This window comes from Pongo pygmaeus, chromosome 11 (assembly GCF_028885625.2).
Source record: "Pongo pygmaeus isolate AG05252 chromosome 11, NHGRI_mPonPyg2-v2.0_pri, whole genome shotgun sequence".
NCBI lineage: Eukaryota > Metazoa > Chordata > Mammalia > Primates > Hominidae > Pongo > Pongo pygmaeus.
Genome location: NC_072384.2, coordinates 31497982 through 31520292, shown reverse-complemented (window position 1 = coordinate 31520292; position 22311 = coordinate 31497982). Strand labels below are relative to the sequence as shown.

Sequence of the window (22311 nt, the reverse complement as noted above, 5' to 3'; positions counted from 1 at the left end):
CACTCCAGCCTGGACAAGAGAGTGAGACTCTGTCTCAACAACAGCAACAAAAAATGAATGAAGTACAGAAACACTACAATATGGATAAACCTTGAAAAGAAACTACTCCATTTTCATTTTTATTTTATTTTTTTGAGACAGTCTCACTCTGTCACCCAGACTGGAGTGCAGTGGCTCAATCTCTGCTCACTGTAACCTTCATCTCCCGACTTCAAGCAATTCTCGTGCCTCAGCCTCCCGACTAACTGGGATTACAGGAGTGCACTGCCATGACTGGCTACTTTTTTGTATTTTTAGTAGAGACAGAGTTTCACCATGTTAGCCAGGCTGGTCTCAAACTCCTGGCCTCAAGTGATCCACCCACCTCAGCTTCCTAAAGTGCTGGACTAATAGGCATGAGCTACCGCACCAGGCCCAATTCCATTTTTGTAAAAAATAAAAAATACACACATGAAAAGAATGGCAGGATATATGTCAAAATATTATCGGTGGTTATTCCTTGAATGGTAGAATTTATTTTCCTCTTTTTGTTTCTCTGTAGCTTCTAAATTTTCAACAATATACCTATGCTAATACACATACAATTTATCCCTACATATATTATGATGTACATATAATTTCTACAATGTATATGTATTACTTTTGCAAAGTAAAAAAATACATACTCATATTTTTGGTAAGCTAAATTTGTGTGTCTACATGAGTATACATTTGCAGGCTTCACCTAAATTAAAAAAATTGTTTTTAATTGTTTTTTATTTATTTATTTTGAGACGGAGTTTCACTCTGTCACCAGGCTGGAGTGCAGTGGCACGATCTCAGCTTACTGCAAACTCCGACTCCCGAGTCCATGCAATTCTCCTGCCTCAGCCTCCCGAGTAGCTGGGACCACAGGAGTACGCCACCATGCCCAGTTAATTCTTGTATTTTTAGTAGAGACGGGGTTTCACCATGTTGGCCAAGGATGGTCTCGATCTCCTGACCTCATGATTCGCCCCCTTGGCCTCCCAAAGTGCTGGGATAAGAGACATGAGCCACTGTGGCCCAGACAGGTCTTGAACTCCTGAGGCTCAAGAGATCTGCCTGCCTTGGCCTCCCAGCGTGCTGGGATTACAGGCATGAGCTACCAAGCCCAGCTTTAAAAAACAATTATTGAAAGCCCCTGACTGCTGGGTGCAGTGGCTCAGGTCTGTAACCCCAACACTTTGGGAGGCCAAGACGGTAGAATGCCTGAGGCCAGACTTTGAGATCAGCCTGAGCAACATAATGAGACACTGTCTCTACAAAAAATACAAAAATTAGTGGGGTGTGGTGTTGCGTGGCTATGTACTCAGCTACTTGAGAGACTAAGTGGACTGCTTGAGCCCAGGAGTTCAAGGTTATAGCCAACTGTGATTAAACCACTGCACTCCAGCCTGGGCAACAAAGTGAGACCCTGTCTCTAAAAATAAATCAATAATTTTAAAAAGAATGTACTTATTAGATAAGACAAGAAACAATACTATTTTAACCCACAAAAAATAATACACATGAAAGAAAAAGATTAATAGAGTCAGAAAATAATACAGTGGTTACTAGGGTTTGGAGGGAAGAATGAATAGAGGTTATTTTTAAGTCTGTGTACAGACTTTCTGTCTAGGATGATGAAAAATTCTGGAGCTGATGGTTGTACAGCAAAGTCAATGCGCTTAATGCCACTAGTATACATTTAAAAATAGTTAAAATGGTATATTTCACATTATATATATTTTAACATAATAAAGAATTTTTTAAAAGGATTAATATAAGAAAGTCTTATAATTCATCATTCTCAATAATTCAAAATTTCTACTTCTATAAGGAAGATATATCATTATATAAACTCATATTTCTTTCAACACTATGAATGAGCATATTATATTACATCAATCAAAGAATATAATTTGATTAGCCAAACATCTAAAATATGTCTGGAAACATGATATTTTCATTTTAATACATAAAACTTTGAATTTTTTTGCTTCCAGAATCCACCTAACAATTAGAGGATACTCATCCAATCTGCAAATGACAGACTCTTGATATTCTTCTTATTCCTTACTTTCATCTTCATCGCCACATTAATTGATTTGGGCTAATTCAACAATTTTTAACAACTCAGAAAATGTCATGGAGTAAGAGTTCTCACAAAATATTCTGATACTACTTAATAGAAGAATAAATTTAAAATTCTGGACAAGAGCCGGTTTTCTTATATCATCTTCACTCACTTAACTGAACAACTTAACATATGACTGTCCTTAAAGAAACGAATACATCTTTAAACTTTGAAAAAATATATCTATACCCCCTTCCTAACAGACAGTTAAAATTAAAAACTTACAAAAGCAGCATGCTTTCCACGAAGTCCTCTTGTACACTGTTGTCTCCATGGCTTCCAAATAATAAAGCCCAAAAGGTACAAAACAAACATAGATGTTTTTGCAAAAGTACTGAAGAATGGTTTGTTGTACTGGGTAAAAACATACTGTAGAGGAAAAAGTTACACAGACAACTCTGAGATGACCTTAAACCTTATTACTCATCTCCAAAATAAAGTGACTACATGATTTTTAACTCTTCAGAAGTTCACTTGGAAAGAAAAAGTCAAAGGGATTACAAAAATATTTTAGATTCATTTCTGAATACTGTATTTACCTTGCATACAAAAGGATATCAGAAAACAAAGCAGCAACAACCTGCTAAAATAAGTTTGGTTTAACATTCATTGAAACCTACGATGAAACAGTGCCTATACTAGGAGCTAAAGAAAAGTAAGACAGGGCCAGGCGTGGAGGCTCAAGCCAATAATCCTAGCACTTGGGGAGACCAAGACAGGAAGACTGCTTGAGCCCAGAATTTCAAGACCAGCCTGGGCAACATGGCAAAACTCTGTCTCTGCAACAAAATAGAAAAATTAGCCAGGCGTGGTGGCGTGCACCCTCAGTCACAGCTACTTGGGGGGCTGAAGCAGGAGGATCCCTGAGTTCACAAAGGTTGAGGCTGCAGTGAGCCATGATCAAGCCACTGCACTCCAGCCTGGGCAACAGAGCAAGACCCTATCTCATAAAGAAAAACAAAAGAGAAGTAAGCGAAGTTATCCTGCCCTTGGGGAGCTTAACATCTAATAGAAGAGACATATATATGAAGAGAAGACAGCATAATGTGCCAAGTAACAAGAGAGGGGTTCAGGATGCCATGGGAGCACCAAAAGGAGACTGACAAATTTCAAGGTTATGGACGTTTCCCAAGGGAGACTGTTTTTTTTTTCATTTGTTTTAGTGTATTGTGAATATAAACTCACAATTTTTTATATCCTAACAAAATTCCTAGTTATATCCACTAAAAAGGCATAGAAAAAAATGACAATCCAGGAGGAAAGTGCAACTCTAGGACGTAAATGGTGATACACGCCATTTTACACTAAAAGAAACAATGGCTCTGGCCAGGCACAGTGGCTCACACCTATAATCCCAGCACTTTGGGAGGCCAAGGCGGGTGGATCACTTGAAGTCAGGAGTTCAAGCCCAGCCTGGCCAACATGGTGAAACCCTGTCTCTACAAAAAATACAAAAATTTGCAGCACATGGGGGCACCCGCCTGTAATCCCATGTACTCTGGAGGCTGAGGCAGGAGAGTCGCTTGAACCCAGGAGGCAGAGGTTACAGTGAGCCAAGATCATGCCACTGCACCATTCCAGACTGGACAACAGAGTGAGACTCTGTCCCCAAAAAAGAAAAAAGAAACAACGGCTCCTACAATAAATGTCCAAATCCAGGTATGGAGCAGAAAATGTACAAGATGGGCCCAGGGCATCTTGTGGTGGAAAGAAAATGTTAAAGATTAATAAGATATCAGGCACAGTGGCTCACGCCTGTAATCCCAGCACTTTGGAAGGCCAAGGCAGGTGGATCACTTGAGGTCACGAGTTCAAGACCAGCCTGGCCAACATGGTGAAACCCAGTCTCTACTAAAAATACAAAAATTAGTTGGGCATGGTGGCAGGTGCCTATAATCCCAGCTGCTCGGAAGGCTGAGGCAGGGAATTGCTTGAACCTGGGAGGCGGAGGTTGCAGTGGGCTGAGATCGCGCCATTGCACTCCAGCCCGGGTGACAAGAACAAAACTCTGTCCCATCTCAAAAAAAAAAAAAAAGATTAATAAGTCCATATTAAAAAGACTTAAAGAATTCCAGCTAATAAATACAGAGGGAATAACTCAAAAAAAAATCACCATTTTGCAACCCCTAATGAAATACTTTATCTAGACAACTGAAATGTGGATATTCAACTATTACCTAAAAGTTGATGAGGAACTTTATGGTACTTAAATCGGCATCATCTAAAGTGAGACTTGCAGTCATTATGTATGTCATGCTGGAATGTTACAGGAAGTACTCAGTACCCCAAAGTATTCTTTTCTGAAAACTAAACCTAAATCAAGACTTTACACCTAACTATCACTTTACAAGAAATAAGAGAAAAATAACAAGTTAAATGATACCCCAAGGAAACAATCAGCCAAATCCAGAATGTGTGATAGATCCAATAGGAAAAATGACCCAGTTTCTCCAACAAATTAATGGTATGAAAAAAAAAGGAGGGAAGATGCAGTTAAGGAATAAAAGATATCACAAATGCAGTGCGTGATCTTAGTTTAGATCCTGACAAACTTAATGGGAAAAAATAGTCCTTGACACCACTTGAGAAAACTGGACTGGAGAAAACTGAACATGGACTGGATATCAGATGATCTTAAGGAATTACAGTTAATTTTGCTAACTATGTTAATGGCATAGTGATTATGTTTAAGAAAATTAAAAGTCCTTTTCAGTTTAAAGTAAATAGGAAAGAAATTGTGGGTGAAATGGCATGTGACATATGCTTTAAAATATGCTTTAAAATGCTCCAGGAAAAAAAGTTTTGAGGACAGGTTGATAAGGTTGGCAAATTTGGTTAAGTGCTAAAGGTAAGTAATGAATACATGGAAACTCATTATAATATTCTACTTTGTGTATGTTAGAAAATATCCATAATAAAAAGACTGATTTTCTTTTTGAAATACACATTTTATCTCCAAAGTTTGTTTTTTCTCTTTTTTTTTTTTTTTGCGAAGGAGTTTCACTCTTGTTGCCCAAGCTGGAGAGCAATGGCATGATCTCGGCTCGCTGCAAACTCTGCCTCCCAGGTTCAAGCGATTCTCCTGCCACAGCCTCCTGAGTAAGTGGGATTACAGACGCCCACCACCACACCCAGCTAATTTTTGTATTTAGTAGAGACTGAGTTTCACCATGTTGGCCAGACTGGTCTCGAACTCCTGACCTCAGGTGATCTGCCCACCTGATCCTCCCAAAGTGTTGGGATTACAGGTGTGAGCCACTGCACCCGGCCCTATCTCCAAAGTTTAATGAGTATATCTGGTTGAAGAAGTAGAGACATTACATATATTCTTGAATAATGAGATTAAAAAATATCCTCTTACTAAAATATTTTACTTTAAAAAAATAAAGATAAGTTGAGTTTTCTTCTCCAGTTTCATTAAAGTGACAAACACCAAATATATGTACTTTTTACAACATGGTGTTTCAATATATGTATACATTGTGAAATGATTACCACAAACAACAAATTGTTTTTTCTTTTCTACTTTGTTTAGATATGGTTAAATTATAATTTAACCAGGTGCTATTTTGTCCTAAATTTTATTAACTGATAAATAAAAACAACTTATTTATTTTAAATGAAAATAAAATTTAAAATATAGGTTTAGTTCCCTGTCAATATCAAAGACATTTCTTTGAGGTAAAAGTACAAAATGTTCATCTAAAAGGTTATAGAAGAGTTTTAAAGTGAAAAATATATGGCCTATTAGATTCCAGAGATTAATTCCGAAAAGCATAAAAACTTATATACTTGGCCAGGCGCAGTGGCTCGTATCTGTAATCCCAGCACTTTGGGAGGCCGAGGCGGGCGGATCACAAGGTCAGGAGTTTGAGACCAGTCTGACCAACGTGGTGAAACCCCGTCTCTACTAAAAATACAAAAATTAGCCTGGCGTGATGGGACATGCCTGTAATCCCAGCTATTCAGGGGGCCAGGGCAGGAGACTCCCTTGAACCTGGGAGGCGGAGGTTGCAGTGAGCCGAGATCGCGCCACTGCACTCCAGCCTGGGCGACAGAGCAGGGCAAGACTCCATCTCAAAAAAAAACAAAAACAAAAACAAAAAACTTATATACTCATAGGATACAATGTCAATATTTACTTAGCTACAATATGAGAAGAACTGAGTATTAAACTGCTTCTTTTGAAAATTAGGTTCATTTTATAAATGCCAGTTTCCTGCTGTACATTCGCCTTAAAATTGCAACACAGAAGTTGAAATGCCGACTTCTGAAAATAAAAGTTGCTTTTTATAGGGATCATTAACCAAGCAGAATGAAGTATACAAGTAGAAAGAAAAACTAGCTTGCAAATTCAAAATGCCACATTACTACCAATAGGTCATCAATAAAGATACAATTTAACTGAAGGAAACTGTAAAGATACAATTTAACTGAAGGAAAATTATGAGGTGTACCATGCACCTTATAATAAGGTTTGAGTCAGCAAGCATAAATGTGGATGCAACCACTCATGGGCATTATAACAGTGACCTATACAAGAAAACTCATTATTTTTACGCATTTGTCCAAAAGCACTCTGAACTTTCTACTAAATGGTGACATTGTTTTGCATCCTGACAATTATTTCACTAGAAAATAATATTTACAGAAAGAATTTGAATTTAGAAAAAAAGCCACGAGTAACACTTTCAAATATAAGAAAATATGCATAGTCTCTCTAAGTAACCCTCCCTAAAAGGTACAAGAAAACTGTATGAAACAATAAAAAAGATCATCCTTTCAGTTTTAACTTCAAGTGGCAATAATTCATTTTTTTATGAATTTTTTATGAATCATTTAAAATAATTCATTTATTTTATTTTTAAAAATAATACATTTTTTAAAAACTCAATAGTATTTAAGATACTGCTTTTAGAAAGCAGGAGATTGTAATGGCTAGAGTTAATACAGGTTAACAGTAACATTGTGGTTGTAATGTAACATCATTCCTGGACCAAAGGTACATACCGAAGTAAGTTCGGAGGAAGCAACCCATATCACATCAACAAGCAGAAGAATAACAATCCCAAGAGCCATTCGCCTGCGCTGAGTGAAACCACTGTTCTGTGAATTCATTCGGTTCATAATAAATACACACACCATTTGCAGTCTGTTTTTTAGAAAATACAGATCACATTAGAGATGATTTTAGGAAAATAACCATTAAAAATGAGAAAATTAGTATAACAGAAACATTTGACATTTGTTAGCTAATGTTCAGTGTGAAAGTTACATAGAGGATAAACATGTGGAATCTACCTTGTCTTAAGAGCCCTTCTGAGATCCTCAAGAGCAATGCCGGAAAACTTGGCAGATCTCAGTCTAAAAGGAGGTGAAGAACTCAGCACCCCTAAAAACAACCATGAAATTATGCTATGAAAACGTGAATAACTCAAGGTAAGATTCATCACATAGTTTTTTACTGTTCATCTTCAAACTGAAAGCAAATCAATGAAAAGGACCAAAATGTGTTAAACATACTTGCCACCTTTCTCAGTACTTTCATGGTATCCACTGTACGCTTCAGATTATAGAGAGATACGCGATACGGGGCGGGCAGGGAGGGGGAGTAATATACAACATACGGCACATTTAAGAATAGTTAACTACTAGAAAATAGCTTCTCTGAGTTGCACAAATACGGAACTCCATTCACCTCTCCATCCAGAGGAATCCACCCCCGGGGACAGCGTCTAGACACTGTTTCTAAAAGTGTCTTTTGTGTCCCTGATCTCCTGGAATGGAATTTGGTTATCGGAGAGTAAGTGATTTGTTGTGGGTCTTGAAGGCACCTTTCCAATCTTTTCAAGTGGTAAAAGAAAAGGAATCTCCACGCTCCTCCACCCACCTCTGTCAAAACATCCAGTCATTTTAGAAGAAACAGCTGGGAAAAGGAATCATCCTTCTGTTTTGCAGCGGGGAAGACAGTTAAGGCAGCGACACCTCCCCGGGGAGCCGAGGCGACGGCGCACGCACGGCTTCCTCAATTGCCAGCGGTGGGCGCAGGACTCGGGCGCCCCTGTCAGCTCCCACTCCCTCCGCCCCTAGAGACCTTCACGGTTTCGGTCAAGGCGCTCCTGCTGCCACCAAAGGCAGGAGGTGGTGCTGCTGGTGGGCACTCCGTCCCGGTTTGGGCTCCGGTGATGTCGGGGCCCTTCCCTGCCCGCCTACCTGGCCTTCCTGCCCCGCGATGGCGTCGTGGCGGCACCATGAGCGGACCGGTCAGGCCCCGCAGCCGCCCAGCGCCACGGCCGCGGCCTCGGACTCACAGAGCTGTCACCGCGCCAGACATCGCGCCGCACTGGAGGCCCAGCTCCTGAAGCCGCGGTGCCCCTCAGGGAGAGGCTACTGACACCACCCAACTCCACTCGGCCCAGGAGGGCGTGGAGCGGGTGAGGGGAAGGGACGGCACAGTCAGCGATGGCCGCGGAGGCCCGGAGTTCTGCTCTGGCCCCGGCCCCGCCCCCGGCTTGCCCTCCGCGCAGCCCCGCCCCCCGTCCCCAGCCCGAAAGCGGTGGCGCGCGGGTGACGTCATAGAGGCGCGACGGCGGACTGCGCGTGGGCGCTTATTCAGCGTGGCTTGGCCGAGCCAAGGGAAGTAATGCGAGGCGCTGGGCACCGAGCGAAGACACACTGCGGCGAGGCGAAAGAAGAGAGAAGATAGGAAGAAGGGAAGTAGGGCGAGGTGGAGGAAGAAGAGGAAAGCGAGCGTGGGTGTCTGGGGCAGAGCGAAGGACGAGGGAGTGGCCAAACCTCCGCCCGTCTTAGAACGAAAGCTGGCGGCTCCCTTTCACAAACTGCGAACCTGAAACTTTGGATATCCCTTTCTCGATGACAGCCGAAACGCAAAGTGGCTTGGAGTACTTTTGATTCTTGAAACCTTTTGTATATAAACAAGATCTCAGCTCTAGGAGTTACAAGCTACATCCTAGGGCAAGCTACTTCAACTTCTCTGGCCCTCGATTTCCTTGTCTACAATAATGATAGTACCTGCCATATTCGTTTTTTGTGTGTATGCCAGGATTGCATGAGTTTACATATGTGAAGGACTTAGATCAATTCATGGCACATAATAAGAACCTCACAAACGTTAGCAATTTTTTGTTCGTTTGTTTGTTTTGAGACAGGGTCTCTCTCTGCCACCCAGGCTGCAGTGCAGTGGCACAATCACAGCTCACTGCAACCTCTACTTCCCAGGCTCAAGCGATTCTCCAGCCTCAGCTTCCAGTGTAGCCGGGACTACAGGCGCAATCCACCAATGCCGGCTAATTTTTGTATTTTTTTTAGCAGAGACGGGGTTTCGCCACGTTGGCCAGGCTGGTCTCGTACTCCTGGTCTTAAGTGATCCGCCCGCCTCGACCTTCCGAAGTGCTGGAATTACAGGCATGAGCCACCACGCCCTGCCAAGTGTTGGCAGTTATTAAACTGTATAGATCTGTTCCTTAAATATTTTGACTATTCCATGAGAAAGGTTTGTCCAGCATCCTGATTTCTATCTAGAAAACAAAAACAAGACTAAAGGGTTCTGTAATTTAACATCTTGGTCAGATGGTGTGAAGAAATTAAATTTTCTTACTCCCATAGTCGAGATGTAGTGTACCTCTTACCTTTTAAGTCTCGTTTCAGTGAAGTTGAATGCATATTCTAGCAACTACTAAAACAATACCAATGAACATTTTTAATTGATCGCATCAGTTTCAAACTATCAGCATCAAACACCTCTAATAAATCATTCAGAAACCTATTGTGCAGAGTAAAAGAAAACTAACCAGGCCAGTCGCGGTGGCTCATGCCTGTAATCCCAGCACTTTGGGAGGCCGAGGCGGGCGGATCAAGAGATCAGGAGATCGAGACCATCCTGGCTAACACGGTGAAACCCCGTCTCTACTAAAAAAAAAAAAATGCAAACTATTAGGCAGGGGTGGCGGCGGGCACCTGTAGTCCCAGCTACTCGGGAGGCTGAGGCAGGAGAATAGCGTGAACCCGGGAGGCGGAGGTTGCAGTGAGCCGAGATCGCGCCACTGCACTCCAGCCTGGGCGACAAAGCAAGACTCCGTCTCTAAATAAATAAATAAATAAATAAATAAATCCTTAACCAACTACTTGGTATTACTACTTAGAGGAAATTTGGTTGCAGACATTAATCACATTGTTCCGGCACCAGTTGGTTTTTTATTTCATTAGCATTCTTTAGGGTATCAGCCCGTAATACGCCTAAGAATTCTTTATCCTACATATTTGATGTATAGTCTTAAAAAATAAGAGCATTATAAATCTCTCTTAGAATCTAAGAGTCAGGAAAGCTAGATACCAATTCTTACTCTGACTACAATTTGTTATGTAATCCTGAGGATTATTCCACTCTCTACTGTGCCTTAGTTTTTTCTATGAATATGGGTTTCTGAATTAAAACATTGTAAATGATAGTACTTTGTTAAGTTACCATTATTACCACCTGTTTCTAGACCATCTGTTAAAGGACAAGCTGTGGATATTCTTGTAACGGATAAAGTAATTCTGGCAGACTGTCTTCAGCTAGTCTCAAAACATAGTTTAACTTCCATTAATATCTTTTCCCTGGGTCTTCAAGGGAAATTCCACTGGACTGCTGTAACATAGGCCCTAGTGTGTTTCTGTGCTTCGGCACCATCCTGAGCATCTCAGGCATTCCTTTTTTCGTCCTTATGTCTATGTCTTACCCAAAGCTAAATCTTCAGCTGTATAATTTCAAATGTAAGTTCCACAAGAGCAAGGATTTTGGTCTATTTTGTTCTTCACTATTATCCTCAGCATCTAGAATAGTGCTTACTATTCTCTAGCTGGCAGTCAATGTTTGTTCAATGAACTTGAACATCCTGCTGGCTCTTGATCTTTTCCTCATACTTAATTCCTTTCTGAAGTCTCCATTTCTGTCATTTAGTAGTGAGAAAAGAAAATTATTTTTATCTGAGGAATGTAGTTATTTTAAACTGTCAGGCCCAGAGGGACATTAAAAGGAGACAACAATCACATCCTACTTCTCCCTTGAGCTATGTATTCATCTCTTGAAACTACTTGCTTATGCCACAAGTAGCTATAAATTAACCTAATGTCCCATTGGACAGTATAACCCACATCCTATAGCTTAACAATGTAACCAATCACTAATAAATGTTATTTCCATAAACCAATAAGAATTTCTGTTCACAACGTGGTATCAGCCCACTCCTTGTTCCCTTTTTTGCCTTTAAAGATTCATTTGTGGGCCAGGCGCAGTGGCTCACGCCTGTAATCCCAGCACTTTGGGAGGCCGAGGCAGGCGGATCACGAGGTCAGGAGTTCAAGACCAGCCTGACCAACGTGGCAAAACCCTGTCTCTACTAAAAATACAAAAATTAGCCGGGCATGGTGGCACGCACCTGTAATCCCAGCTACTCAGGAGTCTGAGGCAGGAGAATTTCTTGAACCTGGGGGCGGAGGTGGCAGTGAGCCGGGATGGTGCCATTGACTCCAGCCTGGGCAACAGAGCGAGACTCTGTCACAAAATAAATAAATAAGTAAATAAAAAAGATTCACTTGTGATGGCTGCTAATCAGTGTGTATATTCAAGGCAACTTGAATCTATGCTCCTAGGTTGCAATCTTCAAGCTTGTCCCAAATTAACTCTACTTATATTAATTTTGCTTCAGCTTCTTCCTTTTAGGTCAACAGAGTAGCACTATTTTTCTAAGTCCCACAGGCTTGATCTTTTAATTTTATTAATTTTGTTTTTACTCTTCAAAGTCGATCACTCTTGAAATTTCTCAATAGTAGACCCTTAAGATACATCAGGTGTTAAGTTCAACGCCTTCAAAAATAATCCCCCAAAATACACTGTAGAGAATATAATTTCCCCAGTAACGTGCATGTGTCACAGTGTGAATATAAAAGCAAAGTCATACGTGTGTACAGGGCAGTCACTTACTGCCATATATCAGTCTCAAATAGTATAATTCAAATCCCAGCCCTACTAAAATTATAAATGACTATGTCTTGAGTCTTTGGGGGTATAAATTAATAATTGAAACCACCTATAATAATTCTGTAATTCCAAGAGCAGAAATAAATGGAGAATACTCAAATGAGTACAAGCAAAGGATATTTATTCAAAGCTTGCTGTAGCAAAGCTGTCAGCCACCATCACTTGTGTTTTTCAGAGATTGGAAGGCAGGCAGGAGAGTGTGAAAGCTTTATAATGTGAAAAAAGGAAAGACTTCAGGTATGCCCTGATTTGATGTTGTTGGCTAGAGGCAGGTTAAGTGGAAGCACGGCATCCTATGTGGTCAGTTGGGGATACATATTTGGCTTTCTCTGGTTGGTCCTAGGTTGGAAACAGGACAAAAACTAAGGAAACTGGCAGTTGATCAAGTCCTGGGATGATTAACGCAGAAATAGCTGTTGTCTTTCTGGACTAGTTCCTGGAGAGGTTGTAGGTCAGAGTTCTATTTTTATATATGCTCTGGTCATTGTCCATTTCTATATACAGTCTGTCACAAGAGTACTCTATATCATCTTATTTTCTGCAGTACCTACCAGAATGCTGGGCACATGATCAGCTTGACAAATGTTTGTTGATTTGATTTCCTTCTAAGATGTAGTTAAATGGATTGAGGTCAACAATTTTTAAAAATTATTGTATATAAAAGACTTATTTTGAATTTGAACCTTACTACTTTTTTTTTTTTGAGGCGGGATCTCATTCTGTCACCCAGATTGGAGTGCAGTGGCTCGATCTCGACTAACTGCAACCTCCGCCTCCCAGGATCAAATGATTCTCCTGCCTCAGCCTCACAAGTAGCTGGGATTACAGGCATGCACCACTATCATCCAGCTAACTTTTGTATTTTTAGTAGAGACAGGGTTTCACCATGTTGGCCAGGCTGGTCTCGAACTCCTGACCTCAAATGATCTGCCCACCTCTGCCTTTCAAAGTGCTGGGATTACAGGAATGAGCCATCGCTCCTGGCCACCTTACTACATTTTATGGAGTAAATCATGCTGTAGTGAACGTCATAAACTTGGGAGGTTCTGAGATATCTAAAGTATTAAGGGTTATTGCATGCAATCAAGTCATAAGTTTCAAGGGGTTTACTGGCAAGTTGGAGGAGTAATATATTCACAGAGATTTGAATAAAAGTTCCCAACATCCATAGAATAAGCATCCCTAGGCAGTGTTTGCTTGAAGATGGCTGCTAATCAGTGTGTATATGCAAGGCAACTTGAATCTATGCTCTTCGGTTGCAATCTTCAAGCTTGACCCAAATTAACTCTACTTACATTAATTTTGCCTCAGCCAACTCTGTACCCCACTTATTGTCATGCCCATGAGGGGACGGACCAGAATCCTGGAGTGACCTATTCAGGTAGATACTGATAGAGATGACTTTTAAAAAGTGGTGAAATCTGAGCTTGATTTCAGTGATGGGTAGGATTTTAATAAGGGGGAAAAGGAATTTTTTCCAAGTGAGTTAAACTGTGGTGACCAAGACAAAAAAGGTATGTTCATAGGCAAGTGTAAAACTGGTTTGGCATATATATAGAGAATCAGTGGGAAATAAGACAGGTCAGGTGAGTTCTGGGGAGACTGAAGCGTGCTTTGGAAACTAGGCAAGAGAGTTTTTAATTTGTATGTGATGAAAACCTAAGGGCATTTAAGTAAGGGAGAAAAGCTTTCAGTAGATTGGAAAATATTGGCTGGGCACGGTGGCTCATGCCTGTAATCCCAGCACTTTGGGAGGCCAAGGCAGGAGGATCACCTGAGGTCGGCAGTTGGAGACCAGCCTGACCAACATGGAGAAACCCCGTCTCTACTAAAAATACAAAATTAGCCTGGCGTGGTGGTCCATGCCTGTAATCCCAGCTACTCAGGAAGCTGAGGCAGGAGAGTAGCTTGAACCCGAGAGGCAGAGATTGCCGTGAGCCGAGACTGTGCCATTGCACTCCAGCCTGGGCAACAAGAGCGAAACTCCATATCAAAAAAAAAAAAAGTATTGAATGTCCACTTGATATCTACCAGTGTGGTGGTATTGTGGAAGTACTACAAAAGACATGGGGTCTGCCCTTAGGGAAATCATGTTATAGACAAAACTGATTATCAAATTGGGCAGGTATTTGCTAAGTTAGCAGACACCGAAACTAAATGCGTTTCTCTAGTATCCTCCGTCAAATTAATATATTTTGGGGTAAAATACTTTGAGTTCTCTCAAGGCCCACTATCTGCCATGTGATGCCATTCTCGATTCAGGCTGAAATTTGGTGTCTTATTGCTACAAAAACTGTGTTTCATCAGTTTTAAGATCTCTATTTTAATGTTAATGCTGGTCAGCTGTGCCTGAATTCCAAAGGGAGGAGGGTATAATGAATCATGTCTGACCCTCACTTCCCATCATGGCCTGAAATAGTTTTTCTGGTTAACTTTGGAATGTCCTTGGCCGAGAGGAGGGGTTGATTCAGTTGATCAGGAAATTTTATTTTTGGCTTACATCTCTTGGTACTCTGTACCATGCTGCAAACCAAATCAATGATGATTTTGAAAATGATCTCACTTGGGTATCACTTCCTATTGTATCTTATTGTTGAAGGCATAATTGGTAGGGAATTGGATAAGAAAGCAAAAAGCCCATCTGATTGGCTCCTGAGCAATTTAAAATGGCACTGTCTATGCCCAACCTGTGCCTTCAAGCAGCTGACCAAGCCCCCTGCCAGCTGAGTGGTCCATGCCAGCCGACTAGGGCATGGTAATGAGGAGCTCGTTGACAGCCACACCCACTTCCCAATGTGGTCTTGACCTCAGCTTCTAACTTGTTCCCTCATCTGCCATCTTTGGTGGATTAGTTCATTTTCACATTGCAATAAAGAACTACCTGAGACCGGGTAACTTATAAGGAGAAGAGGTTTAAGTGACTCAGTTTCACAGGCTGTACAGGTAACATGGCTGGGGAGGCCTCAGAAAACTTTCAATCTTGGTGGAAGCTGAAGGGGAAGCAGCCACGTCTTATATGGCTGGAGTAGGAGGGAGAGAGCAATGGAGGAGTTGCTACCCACTTTTAAACAACCAGAGGCCAGGCGTGGTGGCTCACACCTGTAATCCCAGCATTTTCGGAGGCCAAGGCAAGTGGATCACTTGAGCTCAGGAGTTTGATAACAGCCTGGGCAACATTGCAAAACCCTGTCTCTACAAAAAACACAAAAATTACCCAAGGCATGGTAGCACATGCCTGTAGTCCCAATGTATTAGTCTGTTTTCATCCTGTTGATAAAGACATACCTGAGACTGAGAAGAAAAAGAGATTTAATTGGACTTACAGTTCCACATGGCTGGGAAGACCTCAGACTCATGGCAGGAGGCGAAAGGTGCCTCCTGCCTGGTAGCAGCAAGAGAAAATGAGAAGGATGCAAAAGTGAAATTCCCTGATAAAACCATCAGATCCTGTGAGATTTATTCACTACCATGAGAACAGTATGGGGGAACCACTCCCATGATTCAAATTATCTCCTACCAGGTGCCCCCCACAACATGTGGGAATTATGGGAATAAAATTCAAGATGAGATTTGGGTGGGGACACAGAGCCAAACCATATCACCCAGCTACTTGGGAGGCTGAGATGACAGAATTGCTTAAGCCTGGAAGGCAGAGGTTGCAGTGAGCTCAGATCATGCCACTGCACTCCAGCCTGGGTGACAGAGCCAGACCCTGTCTCAAAAATAAATAAATAAGTAAATAATATAAACAACAGATCTCATGAGAACTCACTTGCTATCACAAGATTAGCAAGGGGGAAGTCTTCCCCCCAACCCCCCATGATCCAATCACCTCCCACCCAGCCTCTCCTCCAACACTGGGGATTATAATTCCACCTGAGATTTGGGCAGGGACACAAATCCAGACCATATCATTCACTCCTGGCCCCTCCCAAATCTCATGTCCTTCTCACATAACAAAATACAATCATCCCTTCTCAACAGTTCCCCAAGTCTTAACTCATTTCAGCATTAATTCAAAAGTCCACAGTCCAAAATCTTATCTGAGAAAAGGCAAGTCCCTTCTGCCTATGAACCTATAAAATAAAAAACAAGTTAATTACTTCCAAGATATAATGAGGGTACAGGCAATGACTAAATAAACTCATTGCAACAGGGAAAAATCAGCTAAAATAAAGGGGCTATAGGCCCTATGCAAGTCTGAAAGCCAGCAGGTGTCCTTAAATATTAAAGCTCCAAAATAATCTCCTTTGAATTCATGTCTCACATCGAGGCCACACTGATGCAAGGGGTGGGTTCCCAAGGCCTTAGGCATCTCTGACCCTGTGGCTCTCCAGGGTACAGCACTCTCGGCTGCCTTCATGGGCTAGCATTGAGTGCCTGCAGCTTTTCCAGGTGCATGGTGCAAGCTGTAGATGGATTCATTCTGGGTTCTGGAGGATGGCTCCACTTGGACTCTGTGTGAGGACTCCAAGCCCACATTTCCCCTCTGCACTGCCATAGTAGAGGTTCTCCATGAGGGCTCTGCCCCCACAGCAGACTTCTGCCTGAACACCCAGGCATTTCCATGCATCCTCCGAAATCTAGGCAGAGGCTCCCAAGCCTCAACTCTTGCCCTCTGTGCACCTGCAGGCTTAACACTATATGGAAGCCACCAAGGCTTGCGACTTGCACCTTCTGGAGCAGTGGCCTGAGATGTATCTGGGGCCCTTTTAGCCATGGCTGAAACCAGAGTGACTGGGATGCAGGGAGCAGTGTCCTGAGGTTGCTCAGGGAAGTAGGGCCCTGGACCCAGACTGTAAAACCATTTTTCCCTCCTAGGCCTACAGGCCTGTAATGAGAGAGGCTGCCATGAAGGTCTCTGAAATGCCTTCAAGGCATTTTCCCCATTGTCTTGGCTATTAACATTAGGCTCCTCTTTACTTATGCAAATTTCTGCAACCAGCTTGAATTCCTCCCCAGAAAATTGTTTTTTCTTTTATACCACATGGCTGGGCTGCGAATTTCCATACTTTTACACTCTGCTTCCCTTTTATCTCATTCCAGATCATTGCTTTCCTCATGAATATAAGCATAGGCTGTGAGAGGCAGCCATGCTATGTGTTGAACATTTTGCTGCTTAGAAATTTCCTCAGCCAGTTACCCTAAATTATCACTCTCAAGTTCAAAGTTTCACAGATCTCTAGGGCAGGGGCACAATGCTTCCAACCTCTTTGCTAGTGCATAACAAAAGTGATCTTTGCTCCAGTTCCCAGTAAGTTCCTCCTCTCCATCCGAGACCACCTCAGCCTGGACTTCATCATCCATATCACGCTCAGCATTTTGGTCACAAGAATTAACAAGTTTTTAGGAAGCTCCAAACTTTTTCTCATCTTCCTGTCTTCCTCTGTGCCCTCCAAACTGTTTCAACCTCTGTCCATTACCCAGTTCCAAACTCTGCCCATTACCCAGTTCAAAAGTCACTTCCACATTTTTAGGTATCTTTATAGCAATGCCTCACTCCTCAGTACCAATTTTCTGTATTAGTCCATTCTCGCATTGCTGTAAAGAACGACCTGAGACTGGGTAATTTATAAAGAAAAAAAATGTTACGTTGACTCACAGTTCCACAGGCTGTACAGATAACATGGCTGGGGAGGCTTCAGGAAACTTTCAATCATGGTGGAAGGCAAAGGAAAAGCAGGCATGTCTTGCATTGCTGGAGTAGGAGGGAGAACTTCTAGAAGGTACTACACACTTTTAAACAACCAGATCTTGTAACAACTCACTCACTATTGTGAGAAGACCAAGGCGGAAATTGCCCCTGTGATCCAGTCACCTGCCGCCACGCCCCTGTCCAACTGAAGATCACAATTTGACAAGAGATTTGGGTGCAGACACAAATCTGAACAATATCTTTTGGCTTGTACTCTGCTCCTGATATCGGATACCACTCACCCAGGACAACATTGGCTCTTTCTTGTAATTTGCATTGAGGGAAATAAAAATATTTCACCCCAAAACAGAATTCTTTAACATATTTCAAGATGGCTATTCAGAAGGGCTGGAAATACGAGAACAGCTGAAAAGCTGTCTTTTTGTTGGGGAGAGTTGCATCTGTAGAGAAAATCTGCATTGATATAGCCAGGCTTTCTCAGAGGCTCTCTCTTATTCAAATCTAAGGAAGATTAACTGAGAATCTGATACCTCTAAAGATCTGCAAGAAATATTTACCATCTATTCTCTCTGAGGGCTGCTATCTGTGAGATTTCCTCTACATAACAAGACCATCTTTTCTAGCCAGTCCTCTTCTTCCCCAACTATAACCTATTTTGCCACCATCAAACCCTCCATTCTTTCTGTAACCTTAAGAGGTTCTATAAGCTTTTGTGCCTCATTTTCTGCATGGAGTAATCACTGTGTGACTCTTTACATTACCATGCTGTAGTCTGCTGGCGTGGGCCACTCAAATGGCAGGCAGCTTGGTACATGTTAATACATTTGTATGCCATTTCACCTATTAACCTGTCTTTCGTGAGCTGGTTTTTCAGTGAACCTTCAGAGGATAAGTTTTGCACCAGCCCTTAAATGCCTATCTGCTTCTTGTCACTAAGTGAACAACTCAGCCTGAGCCTCATACTCCCTGGGACCCTTCCCCAACCCCTATGACCAGTGAACATCCCAGATTGCCTTAAGCCCCAAGGAAAAAGATTTGGAAAAAAAAAGACTGAGGCCGTGATATGTGTAACACATTATTAGGTATGACTTTTCTTTTCTTCTGCTTTGAACAGAGTCCCTCAAAGTATAGTGGCAGGACCAGCCCAAACTAGGTCTACTCTGTTGATAATAAAATGTTGAGTTACCTTATAGGTATAACAGAGCCAAAAACTGAAGGTCATGTTGCCTGGGCATGTGCAGTAGAAAAAGCTTTGACCTTAACAATACCTGGAACCAACAATTTCTCTCCTCAGACCCATCAAGACTGGGACATGACCTGAACCTGAATGCCATAATTTGGTAAATGGTCAAATTTGAAGCCTTCCAATCAGACCATGCCAAGCCAACATTTCTAAATCCCTTTGCCTTGCTCTCTGAACCCATAAACTTGCCCCAAACTCCAAATCAGGGAGATGGATTTGAACTTGACTCTTATCTCCTCACTGGCCAGTTTGCAATAAAGCCTTTCTTTTCTCAAAAGCCAGTGCTATGGTTATTGGCTTCCGTGTGCATCAGGCACCAAGCCTGTTTGCTTAATAATGAAAGCACAGAACAAAAAATAGTTAGCAAAGATAGTCATAGTGTAACGTGAGGTATTAGACTATCTATGTGGGACTTATAAAAAGTGTGTCTTAGCCAGCTTTACCATCAGCACACCATGCATATCCAGCCTGTATATGTAGACTAAGAACCCATAGAGGAGTTGAAGAGATGGGTAAGTATGAATTTATTTGAAGAGTTATCACATGATCTGAATATCACTATCAGCATCCCCACAGGGATTTGGGTGGTATGCTTCTTCCCTTCCCAAGCCGAGCAAAGTGGGAGGTGGGCACTTAGAGAGAGCATACAGAGATCTTGGCATATATTCTCTCAGGTTTAAGGGACACTGGTGCCCCAGTCTTGGGGTGAGGCTACAGCTAGAGGCTACAGGAGGCTTGCTACTCTGACAGCAAGATAAGAAGATGGAACTTGGATGGGAATGGCCTGTACTTCCAGGCGGGGCAATGAAGATGAATTTCTCATGGGCCAGAAGTGGATCTTAGAGGAAAGAGCCATAATGGGTTTCTTATGACATGAGGGATTCTGTCCACTAGGGCTGCCTAGAGGGATGCAGTACCCCTAACAGACAATGACTCAATGGCCAGGTAAACCAGACAGGACCCATGTCCAGTGAACTCCAGGAAACATATTTCTCAGCAGAAACATCCTGTGAAAACAGAGATCTGTATTTGGAATATACCATATTTCCCAGCAGAAGCATTCCATGAGAACATAAATTTGCATTTGGTATTCCAGTAAAGATTTCACAACCAGATCTCTAGGAAAACAGCCCATATATGAAGTGTTTCTGATGCCTGCGTTATAATTTCGTGGTTCTTGACTCCTACCAAGGCCAACTTCAAGTTACTAATGTGATGTCACTGAACATGGAGTTGAGAAAAGATGCACAACAGAACATCATTATATAGAGTATTTCCACTCTGCATTTACAATTAGGTATAAGTAAACTCAAGATAAGAGCATAAGTAATCGTAAATGTAGTTAAATAATTGGAGGTAATGAGTATGTTTTTTATTTTTGGTTTCTTTTTTTTTTTTTTTTTTTGAGACAGGATCTCACTCTGTCACCCAGGCTGGAGTGCACAATCTCAACTCACTGCAACCTCTGTCCCCTGAGCTCAAGCAGTCCTCCCACCTTAGCCTCCCAAGTAGCTGGGACTACAGGCATGTGCCACCACACCTGGCTAATTTTTGTATTAATATTTTTTGTAGAGACAGGGTTTGGCCATATTGCCCATGCTGGTCTCAAACTCCTGGGCACAAGTGATCCACCCGCCTCACAAAGTGCTGGGATTAAAGGAGTGAGCCACCATGCCTGTCCTTGTCATTTAATTATAATGATGGCTGGATTTAACAACCTCCTTGCAAAAATCCCTGATTTAACTAATTTAACTGTCAGCTCTTTTGAGTCAGTGCAGGCCAGTTCCCACATACCACTGTACCGTTTCCAGAAGGCACAAAAGCCAGATTACAGCCAAAGCAGTCAATCAAGGCCTTTCCTGATTCTTACCTGGCCTCATTTCTCTACTCTGACTCCTACCCATGGAGGCATCAGAGATAGCCTTGTGAGTGGGGGAAAAGTAATAGAGCACGATGTGAAATAAAGAGGTGAGCCAAGTTTTCTTCCCAACTGCAGGCTTTTAAGCCTGAAATAGGCCTTGGCTGGCAGAGGAGTGTAGTTTAATTGAATAAGAGTTAGAAGTTATAACTTTTAGACTAAAATGGACATTCTAATATCTAAGCATATTCAGAAAAGTTAAGCAAATTCCTACTGTTTCATCCTGGGACAGCAAAGAACAAATAGAGCAAACAAGTTTGTAGGAGAAAAGGTAATAAAGAATAACATTATTCTCTGTTTGTGCCCTACAAAGTCCAGCTCATTCAAGAAACAAATATACTAATTATATATTTCTGTGTAACAAATCACTCTGAAAGTTAACAGCTTAAAAAATTATTTTAAAATGTATGTGGGCCAGGAATTCAGGGTGTAGCTCAGTGGTTCTGGCCCAGTCTCTTTATGAGGTTTCAGTCAAGATGTTGCCTGGGCTGCTATCATCTGAAGGCTTGGCTGAGGCTAGAGGATCTGATTCTAAGATGCCTTACTTACATGGCTGTCAGCAGAAGGCCTCAGTTCCTTTTTTTTTTTTTTTTTTTTTTGAGACAAGGTCTCACCAGTTGCCAAGTTGGAATGCAGTGGTGCAATCATAGCTCACTGCAGCCTTGAGCTCCTGAATTAAAGTGAATTAAAGTGATCCTCCCACCTCAGCCTTCCAAGTAGTTGGGACTACAGGCACACACTGCCATGCCTGGCTAAGTTGGTTTTGTTTGTGGGGGTGTGTGTGTGTATGTTTGTGTTAGAGATGGGAGTCTCGCTATGTTGCCCAGGCTGGTTTTAAACTCCTGGCCTCAAGCGATCCTCCCAACTCACCCCTCCAAAGCACTGGGATTACAGGCATGAAGAACTGTGCCTAGCCCTTACACAGGCTTTTTGAGTAGCTCCATCACTTGGTGGTTTGCTGGCTTTCCCCAGAGCAATAAGTATCAGAAGGAGAGCAAGAAAGAAGCCTCAAAAGTCACACCATCATATTCTATTAATTAGAAGAAAGTCACTCAGAATGGCGCATATACAACAGGAGAAAAATGAGGCTCCACTTTTTGTAGCAAACAGCGTCAAGTTTCTGGACTTTTTTTTTTTGAGACCGAGTCTCGCTCTGTTGCCCAGGCTGGAGTGCAGTGGCACGATCTTGGCTCACTGCAACCTCCACCTCCCGGGTTCAAGCAATTCTCCTTCCTCAGCCTCCTTGGTGGCTGGGATTACATGTGCATGCCACCATGCCCGGCTACTTTTTGTATTTTTTTAGTAGAGATAGAGT

At 42.1% G+C, this 22311-nt stretch overlaps 1 protein-coding gene across 8 annotated transcripts in view; it reads right to left on the bottom strand.

The window, feature by feature from the left end:
* SLC35F5 (solute carrier family 35 member F5) overlaps window positions 1-22311 on the bottom strand; it is a 114983-nt gene that overhangs the window by 34073 nt on the left and 58599 nt on the right. For 3 of the 8 annotated variants that reach the window (XR_008501021.2, XM_054477622.2, XM_054477624.2), the window contains exons 1-4: window positions 8351-8660; window positions 7439-7529; window positions 7148-7289; window positions 2363-2506 (exon numbers count right to left, since the gene is read on the bottom strand). Coding sequence is in view for 7 of the 8 variants with exons in the window: in XM_054477622.2 (XP_054333597.1) it covers window positions 2363-2506; window positions 7148-7289; window positions 7439-7529; window positions 8351-8390 (417 nt within the window). In the remaining variant the exon portion in view is untranslated. Of the gene's footprint in view, window positions 1-2362; window positions 2507-7147; window positions 7290-7438; window positions 7530-8350; window positions 8661-9948; window positions 10067-22311 lie in introns of those variants that run through there. The other 5 variants (XM_063647377.1, XM_063647376.1, XM_063647378.1 and 2 more) reach the window with 4 other exon arrangements.